The sequence below is a fragment of the Brienomyrus brachyistius genome, chromosome 11 (genome assembly GCF_023856365.1).
Source record: "Brienomyrus brachyistius isolate T26 chromosome 11, BBRACH_0.4, whole genome shotgun sequence".
NCBI classification, from domain to species: domain Eukaryota; kingdom Metazoa; phylum Chordata; class Actinopteri; order Osteoglossiformes; family Mormyridae; genus Brienomyrus; species Brienomyrus brachyistius.
The window spans coordinates 16,923,307-16,945,514 of NC_064543.1; the positions used below are offsets into that span (position 1 = coordinate 16,923,307).

Genomic DNA, 22,208 nt, shown 5'->3' on the forward strand with positions numbered 1-22,208 from the left:
GTGGAGTACAGATATATAACATACACACACCTTGATGTTTGTACAGTGCACATTTTGCGTCGTGTCCAATCACAGCCAGGCAGGGCAGAATGCTCACCAGTGACGATTGTAGTTTATTTTCAGAGGAGAAACATGGGTGGGGCACGCAAAGATGAAAAACAAAGACTGTCACTGACTTCTTTCTAGTAATTGCACAGAATAAAAGCACTGTACTTTAAGTTGCACATTATTTACTATGATTCATGTCTGTTCATGCAATTCCAGTTACCAATGAAATAGTAATAGACTCACACACGCGTGTTTGGGAAGCTGCGTTCCATGTTGTATGTTCAGCATCACACGGAGCCCGTAAAATGGAGGGTCACCCATGAGGCCAGTCCGCTCTCATGGGCATGATGCGTACCCCGCCAGTGGAGGAACCAGTGCAGGCCAGCAGAGCATCGACTCTGCAGCTAAGGACTCGTTTTCCCCTGCCGGAGGGACCTGGTGATTGAATGATAAATCACTACGTGGGCTCTCCTTGCTGCTGTGTGTTGATAAACACTTCTGTCCTGTAATAGGCCCAGCATTTCTCAGCTGTCTAATAACACTCATTAAGAGAATTTATGCTGCTGATCGTGTCAGGAATGCACATTAGTTTTTGTACTTTAAAGGTGGCTACTGTAAATGGTGGGGGATCGGGTAAGGATGTGTGCCAGCACGTCGCCAGTTAATGGCAGACCTTGTTTTTCTCTGATGGACCGTAACTCCGCAGTGGGTGACGACGGCTGAAGCCGTGACCATTTGGTCCCATTACTTTAATTCTTCTCCCCGATGGTCAGACTTGTCAATCAGTTCGACTGCTGCGAACGCAAGGAGGAGAGGAGACAGGAAATGTGGCAAGTCTGAGTTGTAATAAGCGTCTCTCTTTATGTGCTGGTTGCTTCGAGTGTCGGCTTGCGGAGATGACCTCATTCGGGGGTGTAAACAGCTAGGTCGACACGGCTTTTATTTGTTTTACTCTAGTTTTGCACCGTTTTTTGTCCATTTATAGAGCTCCATGGTGAGCTGGCTGCGGCCCGTTTTGAAGTACGCCCTCCTCCGCTGCCGTGAGTCCCTGACAAAGCCGTGTGTGATCTGGGAAGGGCCCGGCTGCCAGAGGCACATGGAGGTCTGTCCTCATTTGCCTGAACACCAGCAAAAGTTTGTGGTGTGTGGTTCAGCCTGTTAGGAGGCTATGGTTGTGATCAGAAGGTTGCTGGTTCAAATCCCAGGGTCAGCAGAGTCATTTCACTGTTGGGCCCCTGATCGAGGCCCTCAGCCGCTTTGAGCCCCAGCAATAGTCATATTTCTGTTGGGCTCTTCTGCAGCATGCTTTACCCTTCATAGTGCTCCAGGGACACTGGATATGGGGTTTGACTCTGTGCCTGGGTCCCCAAGCTTCACTCTTAACTGTACCTGTGTGTGTGTGTGTGTGTGTGTGTGTGTGTGTGTGTGTGGGTCTCAAAGAAAAGAAAGCTAGGTGGGTTATACAAAGAGATGCATTTGGCAAACAAAGGATCGTTTAATTTCTCCTGGAACTGGGTGACCCTGCTTTTTTTCAAACGCGCATTGGTTTAGATAAAAGCACCTGATGAATATAATGGGCTTGTACACCCATCGCAGTGTGGGAGCGGCCGCCTGGGGTCCTGGCCGTGCCTGTGTCTCTCAGGGATGAGGTCGAGGTCACCGTTTTATCATAAACGGGATGCCAGTCAAGCTGGGAGGTCATGTTCCGTTAACGATGAAGGGTTTTTGTTTTGGAACCAGATGGAATTAGCAGTCTCTTATAAAAGTTTAACACGGTGCCCCCCCTCTCCCCCTACCTTCATTCATCGTTGAAGAAAATAAGCGGCGACAAGCCTGTTTCCCCTCGGCGCAGACAACCAATGAGTCTCTATGTCTCTCACTCCCACGAAGGGTCATTGCAGATGATGTTTAATTACCAAGAATTACAGTGTTTGTTTTAAATGAGCAGGAGTTCGACATTATAACCTGTCCGTCTCCATAGTGGCCCGGAAATTCTTCCATCATACTTCATATATTCATCATGCTCATTATTTTTTTTTTGACCTGTTAGAAGTAAGTAGAGTGTGTGATTTTGAGCCCTTTAGGGTAGGTTAAGGAAGATGGTGATGGTAGGTGAATTGAGACGTTTGGCTGCAGTGCAATCAGCAGATAATGACAGAAATTTCTGCCAAAGTATGTAAGATCTTCAGTGGGAATCTGTGTTGTTGTCCGTTATTGTAAAATTTTCGTCCACTCAGAAAGTAATTTAATCTGGTTTTCCTGCCTCCACAACCATTGAAGTTAGTTGTAATATACAGTAAGATATCGCATAATACACAGTAGATATCATTTTCTCTTAATGGCTATCTGTAGTCTTAAGTGTTCAAGCTTTCGCTGTCTGTTTCAGTCTGGTAAATCTTTTATAGTTACGCAGCTGCCTCATTAATGAAATATTAAAAAGCTGGAAAATCTGAAGGATTTGTGTGGCCTCAGATTTATAAGCTTTGTCGGCATCTCACTAATCCTGCAGCAAACATGTTTTATAAAGCCAGGACTGGCGTTAAGAGCCGCGATTGGACACGAAATGACTCGTCCTCTGCTTGTTTAACACGAGACTACGCATCTGAGCACGCTGAAGGCTTTTGTAGCGATGGAGCTGTGATCCTGTAAAGAAGCTGCCCCCCCCCGTGACTCATGGTGTGCCCCATGGGCCCTGTATGTGGATGTTGTACTGGCATGCCCACACAATGGGCCGGGGGGGGGGGTTCGACGTAGGTTTAAGAGAGGCGCCTTGCTGGATACACGCCTGTTGTTCAGGGCCAGGTGTCGCTTGGATGCTTCTCAGGCACTTGTGAAGGTGTGAAGTCTGTATTGTGTTTCTAGTGCAGTCATAGAGTGGAATTCCTTCCCGGCTCTATTATGTCTGAAATGTGATGGTTATGGCAGCCCACGGGTCCTATACGGCCTGCATTTTCCTTCTTGAGATCACCGCATGTGGATTTCTGTGTCCTCAAAGCTATATTCTTTGGACGAGTGGTAAATCTTTCCTAAGTAAAGTATATAAAATCAGAATTTACGGAGAAGTGGAAATTCCTGAAGAGTTTTTATGGTCTTTTGGATGCGCAGATGGCACTTTTGGATGCCGGACAACATTATTGCAGGCATCGCAAATCCGGGGCCCCTTGGGAAAGGCTGTGTGCTGCTGCCTGGCGTTCCGGGAGGCTGTTTAGGGGATTTACTGCTGCTGGAACCCAGACTCCAAATATGTACTTGTGTCAGTATTGGCCTGAAGGAACGCCTTGCACAATGGTCAGAATGGTTATGTATACTGGATAGCCTTTAACTTAAATACCTCTCTAATGAAATGGGCATCTACGAGCGTAGGAGTGTTGGGGCCAAAGTTCAATGACCTGGTTTTATTTTCGTGCAGTCGTGAGGACCCAAGCCCGGTGCCGAGCGCTGTTTTCGAGCCTCATTGTCTCTGGAGGAGTTACATGGAGGTCAGTTTGTTCTTTATAGGCTAGAATAGCTTTTTTATTTTCTTCTTGCGTTATTATATTCTAAAGAGAACTGATTCATCATTTATAGCCACAAGTGTAGGCATATCAGGGTAAGCATATTGGCTAAATCGGTGTCTAATTTGGAAACTGAGAAGTTGTTTTGCAGGCCGCACGACGGCCCTGACAGTGGTGTCTTTCCCAGTCCAGCTGGAGGTCACGCAGCTTCTTGCCAGCTGGTCAGTGCTTCAGCGACCCAGCAGGACAGAGGCATGCGCTGTAGCCAGGGCCCGTGACAGAAGTACATGTAGTTACAGAACGTCACCCAAGTGCCCACCCTGCTTTCTTGGGAGGGAGGGTTCTGCAAGTCCTGCTGGCTCTAATACTCTGTACATTTTATTTATTTAGCAGTTTTTTTCCAAAGTGATGTACAATTGAGAGTGCTGGGTCAGCCAGTCCCTCGAGTGATTGGGGATTAAGGACCTTGCTCAAGAGCCCAATGGTGAAATCATTCTGCTGACCCTGGGATTTGAACCAGCAACCTTATGATCTCAGGCACAGTGTCCAACCTGCCGAGTCACACACTTTTCTCTGAGAGTCAGTCATAGCAACCTCCATAGCAGACGTGTGGGTCAGTGACCACGCATGAGCGCACTTTCCCCTCCCGTCCCTCCGATTCATACCCCGCAGATGAAGCAAAGGCGACTCCCTCTAACTGTGGTCCTTCCCGACAGCCGGTGCCCCAAACGCAGTCACTGTGTTGTTAAAAAAAAAAAAGCCAGGCACAGTTTTTTTATGGCCTTTAATTATGGGCAGAATTGGCAGCCCCGCGATCTGTAAACGTCACGTCAACCTGAGGAGCACTTTCTCCCGGCCTTGTTCGGGAGCTGGAACCTCAGCTGTGATTGATATAAAGCAGCTGACCCACCAGGATCTGGGTCCAGTCAGAAGGAGATGCGAGGAGCATCAGTGTATTACGATGGTTCCGCATGATATTTGACTTTTACGATGGTGCGATAGTGATGCACATTCAGAACTCATAAAACTTAGAATTTTGATCTATTCCTGGGCTATGGACATGACTTACGATACTTTCTGCCGATGCCGGGCGATGGCAGCATCCACCCGCCCTCACTTCCAGTCTCCGTAGCGATCATACAGTGGTTAACAGTGGTGTTGTGCTATTTTTTTTTTGTCTCACCAAATATACTTGTATTCATTTATTTACTTTTCAGTTTTACTTAGTTAAAGTACTTATTTACTTATTCGGTGACAGTAGTAGGAGTGGGTGGTACACCAGTGCCATAGTCATTACCGGTGTGATTGTTTACCATGGCATGGGTTGCTCTATACCAGGTACACTGCAAGAAGTCAATAACCTAATTATACTACAGTCTGTTTATAAAAAATCCAGCATTTTATTTTCTTCAAAGCTTCAGTTGTAGTCTGAATACTTAATACTCATCGTCCATATATAGTATATGTAACTAATTTATCTGCATTATGAATTTTCTATCAAATCCATGACGCTGATAAACAGATTTCGTGTAATTATTCACACTAAACAAAAATACCCTAGTGGCATGTATATTGTAGCAATTTTAAAAAGTAAAACATATTTGCTGGATCAGCACATATCTGTGCCCCTGCCTTCATGCAAGGTGCACGGCGAAGGGCACAGCTGCCCAGTTAGACGCCGTGCCACTTAAGCTGGGGTTCGGCTAATAAAGGTAAGAGAGGCTGGGAAAGAGGAATAAAAAGACGTGAGTGGAATGTCGGAACCGGCTGAGGTGTCGACAAGGAGAGGGGAGTCTCGCTCCAAAAGGGGTTGTTTGGAACTGCTTCAGTTTTAAATCATCCGGCACGCCGGCAAACTACAATATTCAAACTTCATCGCCGAGTCGTGGTCGCACTGATGCATTGTTACATCCTCTCCTTTCTCTCAAAAGTTACTCTGGAAAAAACATCATTTAAATGTTTCATTGTGCAGACATCCCAGCTCTCCCGAAGTTCCGGAAGTTTCCCACATGTTGATAGTGGCTCCCTGACGACGGCTCTCCTCCTCCAAAGATGCTCGATAAGCTCTAGGGTCTTTGCTCCCTCAGGATCTCGCCCTTACAAACAAATGTCCAGGATATTGTATATAATCTGCGGTTGTCAGGGAGCTGGTATCAACATGCGGGAGACTGGCAGGGCTTCCGGGAGAGGAGGGATGTCTGCGCTGTACGCTTTAGTAGCTGTGTGCCATGATGCTTTCGTTTGTATCGGGGCAAACAAAACACGCAATGTAACCCACAGCTACCATGTGACCACAAAAGTGTCCATCTTTTAGTACAGCACAACTTGTAATTTTAGTTTTCTTGTAGCACATAAATGTTAATATAAAGATTTTCAGGCTTTTAGCAAAATAAATGCCATTGATACTCCATGTCTTCCAATTGAAAATCGTTCATTCTAGATGTGCACCGATCCCCTATTAGATGGATCAGGTATTGGTCATATGTGACCAATCCACATCCAGTACTTGCTTATTTAGCTCGTTCCCATTTTAGATGTGTTTTTGGGCATTCAAACGCTGCCACTCAGTTTTTTTTGCCACTCAGTGGGTGTAAGCTCAGTGACTTCCACCTGATGTCATGCACATACCGTTTGCAGTACAAGGAGCATAAGAACATCGGATAAGAGGGTGCAGTCTGGAAGTATTTAACAGGTTTAACTACAACTAGTAGCACAGCGTAAAGTAATACTGTGATATAATACCATCACCGTCCAAAAGGTGAAAAATACTGTAGTAATAATTTTACGTCATATCATAATTATTTATTTATTTCTTCATTTTGTCATATAATTATGTTCAACTTATATTTTCCTTTTTGCGTGGGTTCGTCAGAATGTAACACAGGTGTAAGTCTAAGAGTGTCTAGGAATGTGAATAAAGTTGTGAAATGTGCACGGCACTGGGGGTTCAGAGTGTGGACCAGATCCCCTTTTCCTAAGGGAAGGAGTAGAGATAGAGTGAGGCACTGGGAGGGAGCGTGATAAAGAATTTGTTTGGTTAGAAGGAATAAAGTTGTATAATTTTTAGATTACCCTCTTCCCCAGTGGCCTGCATGTTGTGATGCCTTCTAGATGAATTAATCACTTTTGCTAATCTATCTACAAAACACCGGAAACTATACCAATACCTTCTGGATCATAGGGTTCCAGCATGTTATATGTTTGCTTTTGTAGGAGCTAGAGAAAATAAAGCTGTTTTCTCGTCGAAAAGGAGGCTTGTTGTTTCAAACCTCCTTGAAAGAAGTAAAAGCAAAAGTCAAAAATAAAAAAATTAAAAAATACAATGCATCCTCAGAATTTGGATTAAAGTGGATGAAGTGAGATTAATAAAGTCAATGTTGCTTCCAAGAAATAAGGATATTAATAGTTTAATACCTTTTCGTCGTGTGGCTTGATATAATGCGGTGGGACTAACTTGCACCGTTGCGCTGAACAAATGTCACTTTCCTGGCTTATCACTTAAATGATATGGAAACATAAACAGGCGTCCATTGTGCATGATGCCAAAGGCAGGCTTGAGTCAATTTCAAGCTATTGCAGTGGAAAGCAGACGAGAGAGGCTTTGTCGAACCCACTGGCGGAAGAGCGGGGCACCGGCGGAAATGAGCTCAATCGAATGCTAATTTGACAGTCTGCTGTGAACACTGGCCAAACAGCAACCAGAAAATGCCAGGATACTGTGAGTCTGCTCTGGTACTGGCTGGGGCTTCAGGCTTTGTAATGGGAGACAGGGCTGTTGATATCGGCCCTCTAGCCATCGTCTATGCAGGCCCATGTGCTGGTCTCTCTTTTTATCTGCCATGCCATTATTTGTTTGCATCCTCCAAGTCTGTTAACCCGAGCTTGAACGGGATAGAGGTGCTGTTCTGTTTCTGAAGCATTTCAAGAATATCCACCTGGCTACGTTAAATGGTCACGTCGCTCACTGGGTTTTTTAAAATTTATTTGTTTGTGTTGTTGCCTACAAAGATTCTCCCTACGCCTGTCCCAACAAGCCCACATTTTTAGTCTCAGTTCTACAAACACAAGGAATTGCGAAATCTAATTATTCAGTCTCAGCTTCATAACCAACATAAGGAGAGAAGATGAATATATGAAGCAATTATGAATGTTTCTTTGTTTTGGTTCCCGGTTGTAGTGGGTTGAAATGCAGCCTTTGCGTTTTTAATGAGTTCCTTTTTTTTGAGTTTTGAGAGGGTCTTATGTGCATCTATAGATGAGCTTCTATAATATATTGCTTGGGCCTGACACCACTCTTGCTTTTGTTGTTGGACCTGGAGTCTGGAGGAGGCAGTTGCCAAGGTGGTTGAAGATGCACCTTCCATTACATTTCTTTTTGCCATCTTTGATGTCATTGTAGCTTTCTGCCTTATCATCCCAGACCACCTGGGCTTCTCTGCACTCCATGCAGTTGGGGGGTTTGGCAGGGTTGGGGGGGGGGGTAAAATTGCCATTAGAGATTAGATTGTGCTTCCACAGTGGCTTTCTCTTGGGCCAATGCAGAAATGCAACATGGGAGATATCTCAACATGCATGGGGACCGTGAGTATCCAGTGTCAAGTCAAGAGGTTTAGCGTAGCCCGTTATAAGTATTCCGTATCTCTTTTGTTCAGATGAGGGCTTTGTGAGGGGGATCAAATATGAATGTTGTTCTCAGGCCGAAGTTATACAATGTAGCAAATATCTGGAAGTACCGGTTTTACTCCGCTAGGTGCTCGGTTTTTTCTGTATGTTTATATTGTTGTTTTTAATGATAATAATGTTTTACTTTATGTAGCAACCCCCCCCCCCCCCCACAAGAAATGGAAACATCGGGTTTCTGGGTGTGGCCCATTACGTTATAGTAACCTCTAAAGGAAATAAGATTGTGAGGTGGATCTCACTTTATTCAGCATCCAAGCGGGCAAACCCAGCTGTTTCCATAGGTAGCATGCTTTAAATATTTTAATTACAGTTGGTTGGTAATTATGTTGGGAGGCAACATGCTATATAAAATGAGATTTGCTAGTAGCCCTGGGCATTAAATATACAAACAAAGCCATAGAGAATCTGAATTTCTTTTTATTTGTTGTTTTATTTTATTTTTTACTATACAGAACTTTTCAAAAGGTCTAAATCCTTTGGAAAGGCTTTCATAAGTTTAGTAGGTCAACTTAGGGTGAGTAGTGTCACGCAGCAGCTGTTTGTTAGTCCCACAAGGCCACTGAAAAAGGTTTTTGAAGACGGCTGTTCATCTGGATCTTATTGCCTTATTGGAAGATCATGCATTTTGAATAGATATTTTGTTGGCTTATTTTGCAAGTGTTGCTTGATGTTAGTCCCCATGAATGGAAACGATATTGAGGCCCTAATGGGATACAGATTCAGCCAGTTGCATCTCCCAAGTTGGAGTTGGGAAAAGTCATGTTTTGTGTCAAACTAATGCAGTTGTCAGCTTTTTATCTGACTTTTTTAGTAGCATCAGTATTGTCAATAATGAAAAGGAGTGTTCATTGTAAGTCTCACCTGGTGAAAGTTAGCAGTACGATATAATGTAAGCAATCATGGAAGTTATTGGGTCTGTGGAGTGGTTGACGCAAATGGACGAAATTTTATTATTACCCCTCATAAAAGATATTTAAAGGGGACCCTCTTCTGTCATTGGTTATTTGATTACACACTAGTGGTAGGGGGTCCCTAGCTCTGATCTATATTCACTTGGAGCTCTGTGATTTAATAAAGGTTGAAACCCCCTGAATTACAGAAATGGTGCAGTTTTGCAGAAGCAGAAGAGCAAGGCTTTTCTTGTAGAGTTCATAAGGGTTTCAGCAGACTTTGGGGGGTTTATTTCTCACCATAGTTTCTTTATGTCCTTTCATCTCCTCTGCGACTGTCTGCCAGCCCCCATGGTGCGAAGGCTGCCTGAACTCCTCTGTGGAGCTCAGGATCTTGGCTCTGAGCTCCCGGCTTGACTTGGCGGCCGCAGAAGCAGCTGCTCGCAGGGCTTGGGCAGGCCGGCTCCGCGCCTGGGAAGGAGCCCTCGGAAAATCTCTGACCGTCGCGCAGATCACAATGACTCATACCAGCTCAAAATTGGGCGCTCCTGTGAAGTTGACCCCCTCCAAATTGTTTTGCACGAAGTAACGAAGGATGATGTGCCGAGTTTGTCAGCAAACAAATCGGAGTGTCCAGGAAGGAATGACTGGTCATGGCTAAGCGGGGGTAGGGTCCCCGTAAGTGAGGTAAGGGTCCTGAAGGTTGTCCTTCAACAGACCGTGCGGCTTATTTCTGTATGGTCATTGTCGTTAGCTACAGATCCTCTGTGATGTGACCGCTCACCATCCAGGCTGTCCCTTATTAAATCACTTTCATTTTGATAATTCGCTGTTGTGTTGTTTTAATACAAACTAGTACTGAAGATGTGTGCTTGACTTGATATAATCCATTCCCAGTCTGGTGATGAACATATCAAATATTTTAATTTAGTGCAAAACTCTCAGATTCCCACAACAAGCGGGTTTTTCCATTAACGTGCTGTAATGGTGATATATAGGAATGTGGTAGATCCAGCAGCTTAGTAAAGAGATATCCATGGATAGAAATATGGATGAACAGAAAGATAGAGCAAGTGCTACAATTTTCCAGGCACTGTCTAGCTATATGAGACTGGGAACCCAGGACATGTGGAGGAAGACAGATTGAGCATATACCCAGCGGAGGAGCAACTTGTGACTCACTCCTGCCAGAGCAAAGAGCCAGAAAGGAGCCAGGGCCAGCATCTGGCCGCTTCAGCCTCAGCCCTCTGCCTCTCGGCTCCCCACTTCACTTCATTTGATTGACAGTTTAACTTACGGAATGTAAGCAGCTGGTGCTTCTGTGAAGGAAAGAGAAAATGCCAAGCTGGTATTACCCAGTTGCAGATGCTCAGGACAGGGAATACCAGGACTGATCAAATAAGAGCTGGGTGAATATTTGTGGTGTGGAGAGATTAGATGGGGATTTTGTCATAGTTCTGAACAGGAACAATAACCTCTGAGTTAGAGAACCGGCCCACGGTTTTGCAGACACAGAAAATAAAGAGTTCTGGGGTCCCTGCTAGTTCCGGCAGGAGAAGGCAGATTTGGGGTGACAGCAGGCAGTATTTCAGGGCTCTCTCATCTCCTCCGTTACTGCCTGCCAGCCCTGACGTATGACTTGATTTCGAAAGATGAATGTGCTTCCTTTGTAGTCTGAGACCTTTCATTTTGCATTTTTTTTAACAAGCTTTCTTCTCCACAGTGACTGAATCCAATTAGTGCGAAATGCAAATGAAACCATGCATATAGAATTATAAGCAATTCCGTCGCATTGAACTGCCGTATCGAGACTTTTGTAATATTGTTCTTGGTTCCGAATAGTCTTGACAACCCAGTATGAATATATTGCCTCACTGGGTTTCAAATTGTTCCTTTGACACACAGCTGAAGATGGTGCAGAACGTCATAACTCTTGGCAGTATTAATAGCTGGTTTCACCCCAGGAAGCTGAGTGGGTAAAAGGTCTGCAGGCCAACACTTTGCTTGTCACCACCCTGCTCCTTTTACTTCAGTTGTCACTGGACAAGTCGCTCTCTCTCTCTCTCTCTCTCTCTCGCTCTCTCTCTCTCTCTCTCTCGCTCTCTCGCTCTCACTCAGTCACATGCTCATCTGTCTGACTAGGCTTCTTGCACTGGCTATGAATGTAATGAAGTCCCCTGAGAGCTCGTCTTCAGGCATCACATAAAAGTGCCAACAAACCAGGGTTTCTGCGAGTCCTGTAAAAAGTCTAAAATCCAATAATCAAAATTTTAGACCTAAAAATGTCAAATACGATTTTGAAAATGATGGGATTATGAAGTCAACGTTACTTTTATGAAGTTGCATTAAATCTCGCTTTTAAATATGTGTTCGGGGATAGAATCTCTTGTCTTGAACACCAACCATCCTTCATGTGCTTTTATATAGAACATCTGATTAGCAGCATGGTCGTATGGTCGAGTGTGGAGTCCGACGCCCTCTGACAATGCTGACCAGCAGGAATGTTAGCCCCACATGTCGAGAGAGATGCTAAAATGATGGGTTGCTGATAGGAAATGACCATGGGGTCTGCTGTGCGGGAGATGCAATCTGTTACACAAAACGCTACAATGACTGGACTGAACCAATGTGTGAAGATGCTATCGGCATCATGCCTCCGGTTACCACTTGGTTCACCTCTTGTGAAACGCTGGTTTTGTGTGGAGCTCCCGTACACCAGGGGCCTTTATGCAGCGCACGTCCGCACTCCAGCAGGCTACTGAAACTGACACAAGTTTCCTAAAGTTTAAAGCGGGGCCTCCTGTTGAGTAACAGATTTGTGAGAATTTGATCCGCTTCAGGGCAGCATGGTGGCTCAGTGGGGCAACCCTGCAGCTTCATACCTGCAGCAGTGTTTCCCAATCCACAGTCTATGTTTTTGCTCCCTCCCAGCTCCCGGGAGGGAGCAGAAGTGTGGACTATCCGGCAGGGAAGCTCGCAGGGATCAAGAACATGGACTGGCCGTGGGTCCTCGAAGGACCAGATTGGGAAGCATTGAGCAACAGAGCTGGCGATTTGGATCCCACCTCCAGTCTGTGCATGTTCTCCCCGTATCACTTGGGTTTCCTCTGCGTATTTTGGTTTCTGCCCACAGGCCAGAAACATGCGGTTAGGCTGAATGGCATCTCAGAATTGCCTGTAATGCCTAAGTGTGTGTGTGTGTGTGTGTGTGTGTGTGTGTGTGTGTGTGTGTGTGTGTGTGTGTGTGTGCCGCTGCCTTGTGTCCTCTGCTTCCTGGGATAGGATCAAGGTCCCACTATGCTCCAGACCAGCATAAACAGCTAGAGGATGAACGACTGGATGCCTAGAGGGAGGATTAGCTTTGAGCAGCAAATCGTGCTAATATGAGACGGGCAGGTCCACTGAACTGAATGTTCTGAATGATACACGTTCTGCTTATTAAATAGTTGTCTCATTAGGTTCTTTCATCGCTTGGTAGATGGTGTGCTGGTCCTGCTCCAATACCACTCACACTCGTACCTGGGCATTGATTGGAAGCTCAGCCTAGCTGCACTTATGCCTAGTCAACTCCTCAACAGCACATACGTTTGTAATGTACTATTTGCCTGACTTTGGAACATGTCTGCTGAGTAAATTAAATGTAAATGTACAGCTGTGGAATGTAAGCATAGACTGCAGCCGTGTGGTTGGTGTAGCATTCCTCATTATGATCATTGTCTTCTCTGTTGTATGAAATGTTATCCATCCATCTTCTACGGCTATTTTTGGACGGTGTGTATATGAATCCATTCACAGAAGCCATTTCGGTTCAGGCCTGTGACCCATTTCAGTGTCCTGAGGTTAAAAATGTCCCTGTGGTGCATAGAGCCGTCTAACCGCAGGGTGGAGTCCTGGCTGGCAGTGCCTTCGCATCTGGTGGGGCGCTGAGGACGAACGTGGAACCATTCCGAAATAGCAGCGGGACTCAGGAGTCTTTTGGGGGTGGGGGATTTCCACTCGTACCGCACGCAAGCACGGGTATCTGTTTATATGCTTCCCCCTCCCCAGAAACAGCCGCATTACTGTATGCGAGAAAGTAATCTGCGATCTGCTGTTAACGAGCTCTAGCTGAGTCTCCCTTCTGGCTAGTTGGGCGCGATCCAAGCAGCTTCCCCTGTCATGTGCAGGTTAGCCTAGTGCCTGAGGCTAACACAGGCCCGCTTTCAGCATGCCCTGCCACAGACGGCCCTCGCTCGCGCGTGCTTCTCCAGGTCTGCGTCGCGGCTTCTGGCCTGCGCCTGGCTGTTGGTTTTTCCGGCGTGAAATTAGCATAATTTCCAGAATGTGCCCATCCCACAAGGGAGGCGTCGAGGTCACACGGGCCGGTTTGGCTGGACTCCTTCACAGCTGATAGTCCTGTTCCCTCTCTCGGACGGCTAATGACTCCCCGAGCGTCCTGGCCTTTCTCTCCAGCCCCTGTTCCAGAACCTATGAGCTCACGCTTCTGCGAGGAGGCCAGAGGTCTTGATTGACTGACCGAATTCTTCTTCGAACTAGACAGGCCAGCTTTACAGCTACGTTCGGCAGCATCGCAGGTCTCTCCTGTCCTGCCGCGCTTCACGTTGCCTGACGCCTTTCTCTCCTATCTGACGTTTTTTCTTTTCATTCCCTGCATAATTTTAGCACTCTTTTTTTTTTTATCCTTACTGCCTCAGGACATGGAAAGCACTCTGTCACATCAGATAGACTGCTTGCAAGGCTAGGAGGTTAAATTTAAATCATGGCTGACAGAAGGTAATAATGGGGTGGGGTCAGCCAGGCAAAATGACTTGGGAAATGTACATTCAGGAAGATTGTGCCCAAAACTGAGACTTTCATTCAAGCTGACCTTTCACCCCCTGCCTCATCTTCAGACTGTAGGGTTACAGGGAGTCACTGGCCCTCTGTGTGGTTCACATGTGCCCTTCCAGTACCAGGACTGCGTGTATTGGGAAGAGGAACCTTGACACAGCCTTTCGTTTTCCTTAAGGGAATAATTTGTTGAGGTTTTTTTTTTAATATAATGGCCTCTTTTTGCTTATTCTTTTTTATGTGAACTGGCCAGCAGTTTTCCACCAATGAAAGGGATTATTGTAGTTCAAACTGTAGACATTTTCTTCACAGTTTTTACCAGAATATAATACATGTTCATTAGATTTAATTATTTTTCATGTCCTTTACTCAGTCTTCGTTCTGGAAATAAGTGTGTGTGGAAGAAGTGTGTGTTTCTTTTTCTTAGCCCATTCATTGTGGTCCCCTCCTGCTAATACAATCCATTTCAATGGTATTATACTCCCATCCGCAGAGGTCACAAACATGTTGTTTAATATGAATGAGTCTTGAGTTATACAGATTGTATCAGAGATGTAAATAAAACCTGCAATAGTGCTTCAGGCTTTGTAGGAGGAAAGTGAGTCATGTACTGTATTACAGGTGTCCTTTTGTAAAATAAGCTATGAAGTGTTAACTAGCTAAAAGCTAAGTAGTTGATGGTGAGCTAATCGATGAGACAGAAATTAAGCCCTTAATGTATTGAAGTGCGTCCTTTCAGGTCATGGGAGTTTTAAAAATGTTCTGGGGGCAGAACGAAAAATGATTGGTTCAGAGAGAACCAATAGGATTGTAGAGGAGGTGGGCCCAAGACATCTGATTGACTGGTCCCACATCCTCTAGTTTCTTTCACCCATCTCCTCTACAATCTGATTGGCTATCTCTGAACCAATCATTTTTCGTTTTGCCCTTAGAATATTTTTGTGCAAGTCAAACTTACATGAGCATGCTTTCACTTCTGGGCCATAGAAAATCCACCTGACCCGTGATGCCTGACCCACATCTTTCTACACTGAGAGCTCTTTTCATCACCTGATGCTTCTTTCTGGCCTTTGTGGTCATTTAAAACTGCTGAATTTTTATTGTTCCTTCTGCCGCATTTTCAACTCTGTCCAGTCCCCTGTCCCCCACTCTTGTTCCTTCCTCTCATCCTTCTTCTTTCTGTTCATCATTCCACCCGGACAAGCCTTCCAAGCTTGAATACGTTGCAGATGAAGTACACTGAAGATTGCGATTCATGTGATGTGCCCTTTCGGGCTCATTTACGCAGAGAGGCATCTGAATGGGGCCACACATGACTAATCTAAATGTCCGTGAGTCAGAACCTTCTGTTTTTTTTTTTTTTTTTTTTCATCCGGTGAATGACTGTTTTCATGTTCAGCCAGAGTCCTGGAACAGCTCATAGTGAAACTTAAATTGACCGTTTCTTATGGGACTGAAATTGGGAAAGTATATTCGCGTGCAAGACCGATTGTAGCATGTGGCCGTTCGATTTAAGTGCTACGACAAATGGTGTTTTAATGGTGCCTTATCGTAAACTATGAAAGATGCCAAAATAAAAAAAAACTAGTCTCCTCCCAGAAACAGAAATGGCCGTTGCATAATCAGAGTATCGGTAGCAACACTCACCTAATTCCTGTAAACAGAGTCTCATGTGTCATCTGTCATATGATATCACCACGGTGATCTGTGAATCCAGCCAAACAGAGAATAGCCACTCCAGCCCAAGCCGTTACGAAGACTTATTTCTTTTTGGGGAGGGTAAAGGCAAGTAGGCCGATAGCCAGTGTAACGTAATTCTATGATTAGAGTTGGGCCTCGGACATCCCATCAGGCTTTTGGCTGAAGAAAGTAAGCTGGAGCGTTAGCTTCCAGGTGTGAGGATGGCTGTCCTGTTAGTGTCTGGGGGGAGAATTCTCATTGGGCTATTCTACATCGCTGGCACTCATCCAGACTGACGCCAGTCCTGAGAAGTGCTACTGTGAGACGGTTTGGCTACAGATATGGAGCGCAGGCTTTGAGTTGAGGGACGCAGTGGCAGTGTTTACTGCCACTCAAGCCATGCATTTGCTTAGGGCCCCCAAGGTTTGTTGTCCCCCTGTTGGCCAAAAGTAGTCACTGCACTAAATGTTAAATAGCGTCATATTCTCAAAACACGTTCTGATAACCACCGAGCTCGGAAATGATCTTCTGACTCTACTTGACTTTCTGAATGTGGTCCCAGAAATCACAAACCTGCCCCTGGAAACATGAGCTGTTCAAAATAGGCATATATGCGTTTATTCTGGAGTCTGCAATAATCTCTGAATTTTTACCGATTTCTTATGAGGGTGGACCTGTAGGTTTGGGAAGGACTGTTTTTAATCACTGGTTAACACAGAATGGAAGCAGTGGTTTGTAATAGTTAATGTTATTGAAAGCATGACTTTGCATGAAGGAAGACTTAACTTTGTTATTACATGCTTGCTGGCACTTTGAAGTTTGAATATCTTATGGGTGGAAGATTATAGGCTTTTTCTTAAGTGAATATCTGGGTTGCTTCCTCACTAGGGACAGACATCAGGTCTCCTTCAGTAACTTAAGCCCTGAGATTCTACAAGCTAATTTGTGCCACACAAATCCCCAGAACCCAAACGAATGAACAGCCTTCCAGTAAAAGAAACGTGAATGTTGATGCCGCATTTAAAGTCTTCCAGTCCATCAAGTGACCCTTACTCTTCTTTGTCCCCACAGCCTGCCTCTTCCGTCACAATGCCCTGTCCCTAGTTTATCTGCTATACCTGCTGCTGTTACCATGGTTCCCATGGCCCAACGAGGAGTCAATGCGAGGTAAGTGGTCATCTGTTTCACCCATCTATCTTCAAACTACTTATGTGCTAGAAGGACATGGGGGAAGGGGGGGTGGAGGGGGAGGGGGGGAGATGGTGGTTTATCCAGAGGAAACTGGCACACCTCCCAAAGGGTGGGGGCAGGAATTGAAATTCCAGTCCTGGAGGTGTGAGTCTGCTGTGTTGCCCCATCATCTGTTCCTTTTTCATTCAAACGTGATGGATGTTAAAGACATCTTTGTTTTTCCATTTAAGGCATATTTACAGGAGTGCAAGTTAAGAATCTAAGTAACAGAGAGGATATCGGTTGTCTGTGAGCGGTATGATGAAGTGAGTGTTGTTGTAGTGCCTTGGGTCTGTTTTTAATATTGCTGTTTTTTCATGACGTTGAGATGAGATTAATTTGCCATTAAGTTGAGCTCAACTGTCAGTAGGGTTTTTATACAGCGGTGCTGTTTACCACCACAAACCATGAGCTTGCATGGGGCCCCACTACACTAAAGTGGCCAGGGGCCCAAAAGTCACTTGCTGATTGGGGCCCTAAAAACAACAAACCCAACCCTGCTCCTATAGGTCAGCTGTGAGGGTGGTTCAGCTGACACTGAGCAGGAGGAAGGTGAATCAGTGGGCCTCCTTGAATGGCCACATCTCTGCTGCTCTGTCCTCCTGGCCTGTGTGACTCCTGGCTCCCACATTGCAGAATGGGGATCGGTAAAGAAAGGCCTGTGATTTGAGCTCCAGTTGCCTCTCCGTCCTTAACATGGAACCTGCTGGAATGGCACTTCTGAGCGAGGGATTGTGTTTCTCAAGGTCTAAGGCTTTTTGCTCCACAGATCGTTGCTGCTTTGCCTTATTTTCTCTGTGGAGACTCTTGGGTAAATGGCTGTCGGGGCATGGGAGAGAGGCCTGGCTGGTGCTAGGGTCTGTGTGGATGGGCTGCTCAGAGTCATGTTTATACAGGTCGAGACTTGTGACACTCTCAGGGTATAGAAACGGGTTATCAAAGCAATATAATTATCTGATTTTTGCTTTGGAACAACAAACTCATTTTGGCTGTCGCATAGCCCACTTCTCAGTTACGCCTGTTTTTATTCCGCTGGTCCTTGTGTGTCCCACTGGATATCTGGTTACATGGGTCCATTTTACATAACCGATTTATGATTCCCACCCGATCCATCAAGTATCATTTTACTGCTGTCCGTTTGCTGCCAAGTATTTCATTTAAGTGATGGATTAATCTGTATTAAAATAGCAAGTAAGTGCTGTTAAATATATTTCTGTCTTGCTTAACGAGGCCATATGGTTCTGGCCAGAGAGATGTTAGTTGATTTTTCATTGTTAAGCGTATACACCTTCCCTAAGCTAACCTAACCTCAAGTAACCTAACCTAACATTAGCATACATACATAATGTGCACATAGATTAATAATAATTATTGAAAGACGGTAATAATAATGCATTAATACCAATATTTATACTGTAATATTACTGTAGTGTACCGTACTTACCAATTGCATAGAGGAGTTGATGTTTTCCATCTTTTCTCTTGTCTTTGAAGTGAGGCAGAGAAGTTGACAACTCAATGACATCACAATAGAGGATACCTTCATAATCATACAAATTTAATATAGTACTGTACACCACACCTTTTCACATTTTAATTATATACAAATTTAAATGATAAAATTGATATTGTAAGTAGGGGTGGTATGCCGGTGCTGTGGTTAGTACTGTTACCTCACACCGCCGGGGCCAGGGTCCGAGTCCCCGCCATGGGTCCGTGTGTGGAGTGTACAGGTTCTCCCCGTGTCATCGAGAGGTTTCCTCTGGGAACTCCAGTTTCCCCGCACAGTTCAAAAACTTGCTGAGGTTAACTGGAGTTACCAAATGGCCCGTTGGTGTGTGAGAGTTCCCGGCGATGGGTTCCTGCCCCACAAGGTTCCCTACCTTGTGCTCGTAGCCTCCAGTTCCCACGAACAGGTACAGAAAATGGATGGATGGATGGATACTTTTAATTCGATATGTTTCACAACCTCTTATAACATTTCCCCGCTATTCGATTTTATGTATCATGTCTCTATGGAAGGGCCGTCATTAAAGCGTGACGTTAGTCAGGACTTCGCTAACCAAGTCGTGGCTGTAATTGTTTTTTTGTACGACATGTAAGCAGAGTCTTGCGGCCAAACCAGCTGCCTTTTTTCATTTATACAAACTAACTGTGGTGACAGAATGGTGTCAGCGGGGACAGTTGTATGCATTTCAGTGTTATATGACCTGGGGATTTTTCTCTATATAAATTTGCAGGGCAGGATGAAAGTCTATAAAGGCAAATGGCGGCTCTGAAGCCACCATGGTGCCATTTTTCCAGGTAGTTTCATGCTTGCAGTAATTTCAGCTTAGGTGTGTGTAGGCATGTTCAGCATGCTGGTATCTGAAACCAGTTCAGTAGATCAGCAGGAGCTTAATGCTGCTTACTGTGACAGTATCGCTAGCTGAATGTTTGACGAACAAGTCAGCCAGTATGTTCCCTGATTTGTATCGACTTTTTAACTGGAAATGAAGTGCTTGCTGTTTGTTTTTGTGTTGAGTAGCCAATCCTGCCCCTCTTGAGAAGGACCTGCGTATGTTTCATCCTTCAGTTCTATAGATAATGTATAAAACATCAAATATTTTCCACTGTACAATGGCAAGAGTAACATAAACAGTCTGGCAGTTTATGTGGGGGGGTCTGTTTGAAATTAGTTGGAATTCCTGGCTTGCTGTTGCTTCAGTTTGGACTGTTTGTCATGCTTATAAACGCCAAGTTCAGTCTGCGGTTGGCATTTTTGGGAGTTCTTGTTATTGGGAACTTAGAGTTTCGTTAGTAATCTTTCTTCCCAGAATTCCTGCTGTTCCTCTTCGCATAGAGGTGCATCAAGCCTTTCTTTTCCTGACGCTGTTCCTAGGGGGAGGATGTCATTGTTCTGGTAAATGTCACAAAGCTCCTGACTTTGGACATTTGGAAAGGGTTCAGACGGTGCCCCGGCAATGCAGCAATGCAGGATGTACAGAGATGTTTTAACGGGGCGCAGAATGAAGCGTGTTGACCTTATGCACACGTGTAATGTACATTTGCACGCGTGTGTATGGAATTGTGTAGCGGAAGACTGCGGTTCAGCTGCGTTTATGTTGGCAGGTTCACCTCCTGCGATTCCCCAGAGGTCCAGCCTTTCACAAAACACCCATGTGTAGCTTTCATTTGCACAGGCAGATTTTCCTATGTGCTTCAAATACTCACACACGCCGCGTGTGTTTTCAGCCGTGGGAGGGATTTTTCCACATCCTGACCTCTCCCTGGTGTAGTGGGAGCTAGCAAAACACCCCCAGTCTGCTGGTGGAGAAACAATGGGGATTACGCCGATCTCTAGGTGTGTCGAGATTTGTTGTTTCAACTTATCAACTCCTTCACGCTTTAGAATTTCAGAAGGCCTATCGGTTCCTGTTTTGCGATAAGGCCTGAAATAAACTGGCTGCTACTGTATTTTCCCGGAAAATGAACAGGAAGTAGGTTATTTTTTTATTATTATCATTATTTCAAACGTTAATGAAGGACTTTTATTTGTTTAGAGAGCCTACCCAGTTAACAGGGAACATTCCCAGAACTTTAGCCAATGTAATGTGAAGGTCCTCTCGAGGCTGGCAGAGAACATTCTTACTGTAACGTTAATTTCCATGTTTTACGTTGTAAGAAAGGTTCTGTGTCAGCCTGATAGCATTTTGTTTTGTTTTTTAAAGGATGTTCAGGTAATATTGTTATGTGTGTATAGTTTGAGGCCACGACCTTTGCGCTGTAAAGCGACAGTGTTCCCCACTGCCCTTCATTTATTGATTTGTTAATATTCTCAGCAGTTGTTGCAGTAGTGGTATAACGTTCTGGGAGCATCAGGAACACTGGACACTTTGTACGCTTCCATACCTTAATTGTAACGTCCAGTAAACATTCTTGGAAGTGAAAAATTCTAAGTGGGGTAGATACCATTCATGACATTTTGTTTTCAGTTGACAAAATGATCAACTTGCTGTCCTTTGGACAGATCAAAGAGTCCGCCCTCCGGGAGGCAGCGTGGGCCAAATTCCCTATAGGAAAATCCAGCGCACTGCCAAGTTTGTGAAGCTAACAGCAAACCATATGAACAATTTAAGGAAAATCATTGTTTGTTTTTTTTTTTTTTTTTGTCCTGTTCTCCTGAGGGGCAGTTTTTTGGCTCGTGGATGAGTATCCAGATGTGCTTAATTAATGGGGGTTCAGGGGAAGAAAAGCTGGAAATGGCTGTGGCCGCAGCAGCAGCCGAGTAGGGGGCCGCAGGGATCCCAGACTCTGAAGATCTGGAATCAGCTGCTCCGTGCCGGTGAGGGACCAGCATGTGCCTTAGTGTTGTGTAGTTTTATAGCGTAAGAGAAAGGTTGGTTCCTGGTTCGTGATTTAACTCTCACCTTTGGGTATGGTGCCTGGAAAACCCACCAGCTTCGTTCTGTGGACCACTGCTCCTTCTACGTCCCACCCTTAACTGGAGTTAATTTCCCATAGCACCATTAAAGGTCCTCCAATCAGGGAAGTTAAGGTGTTCAGCCCTAGAACTTTCTCAGTTTTTCTTCCTGAGAATTCTGGGTTTCTGTCACTGGCAAGGGTAGGGCGGCCTTTTGGTGAAAATAAACCCACAGATGATTCGCTGAAACACATTCAGCTAGTTGATAAATGCTCATGCTGAGACTAGCTTCTCTGGAAGTCCGCTGGACTCGTCTTCCATCGTTTCGCTTGGGTCCCTGTGGTATCCGCTTCCAGCCAGTGTTGACCATTATCTCATCTCCTAGCACGTTTGCTTGGAATCGTGTTTGTCATGCAGAATGCTCCTGGGGTTCATCGAGTGTAATGAAATATAGCGCTTTATCTGCGGTTCCATTCCAATCTGCGTAATCACACCTGTCTTTAACTGTACCCCTCTTATCGAAAGAATCCACAAAGAATTTTTTCACTGGACACAGAAAGACCTCCTGATGCTTAGTCCCGACGTGTCAGAGATTATGTGCTTTTAGATGGTCTTTCAGCCTGTCACTCTCCACACCACATGGCCCCCGCAAATGACAGCTAATAAGAGCATGTGAATCGAGCAACGTGCAAGAGGATGGGAAGAATGGATGTTAAACGGCCAGCTTCGATGAGAACCTGAGTACAAGGACAATCCGTTGGGCGTGTATCAATAAGAGATTATGTGGAGACTTGCCATCAAAACTACAAAGTATTGTTACACTGAGGTGGCAGACTCTCTCAGTGCAGCATCATACATGATTATTATAAGAAAGGAAGCACAGTGTTAAATAATATCAGTTTAAAACAGTGCAACAACTGGTATTCAGAGTAAGGTGAAAGAGTCTTTTCA

The 22,208-nt window shown here is 45.0% G+C and overlaps 1 protein-coding gene across 1 annotated transcript in view; it reads left to right on the top strand.

The window, feature by feature from the left end:
* piezo1 (piezo-type mechanosensitive ion channel component 1) overlaps positions 1-22,208 on the top strand; it is a 65,884-nt gene that overhangs the window by 2,903 nt on the left and 40,773 nt on the right. Inside the window, 1 exon segment of the mRNA XM_049030716.1 lies at positions 16,697-16,792. Within this exon segment, the coding sequence (XP_048886673.1) occupies positions 16,697-16,792 (96 nt within the window).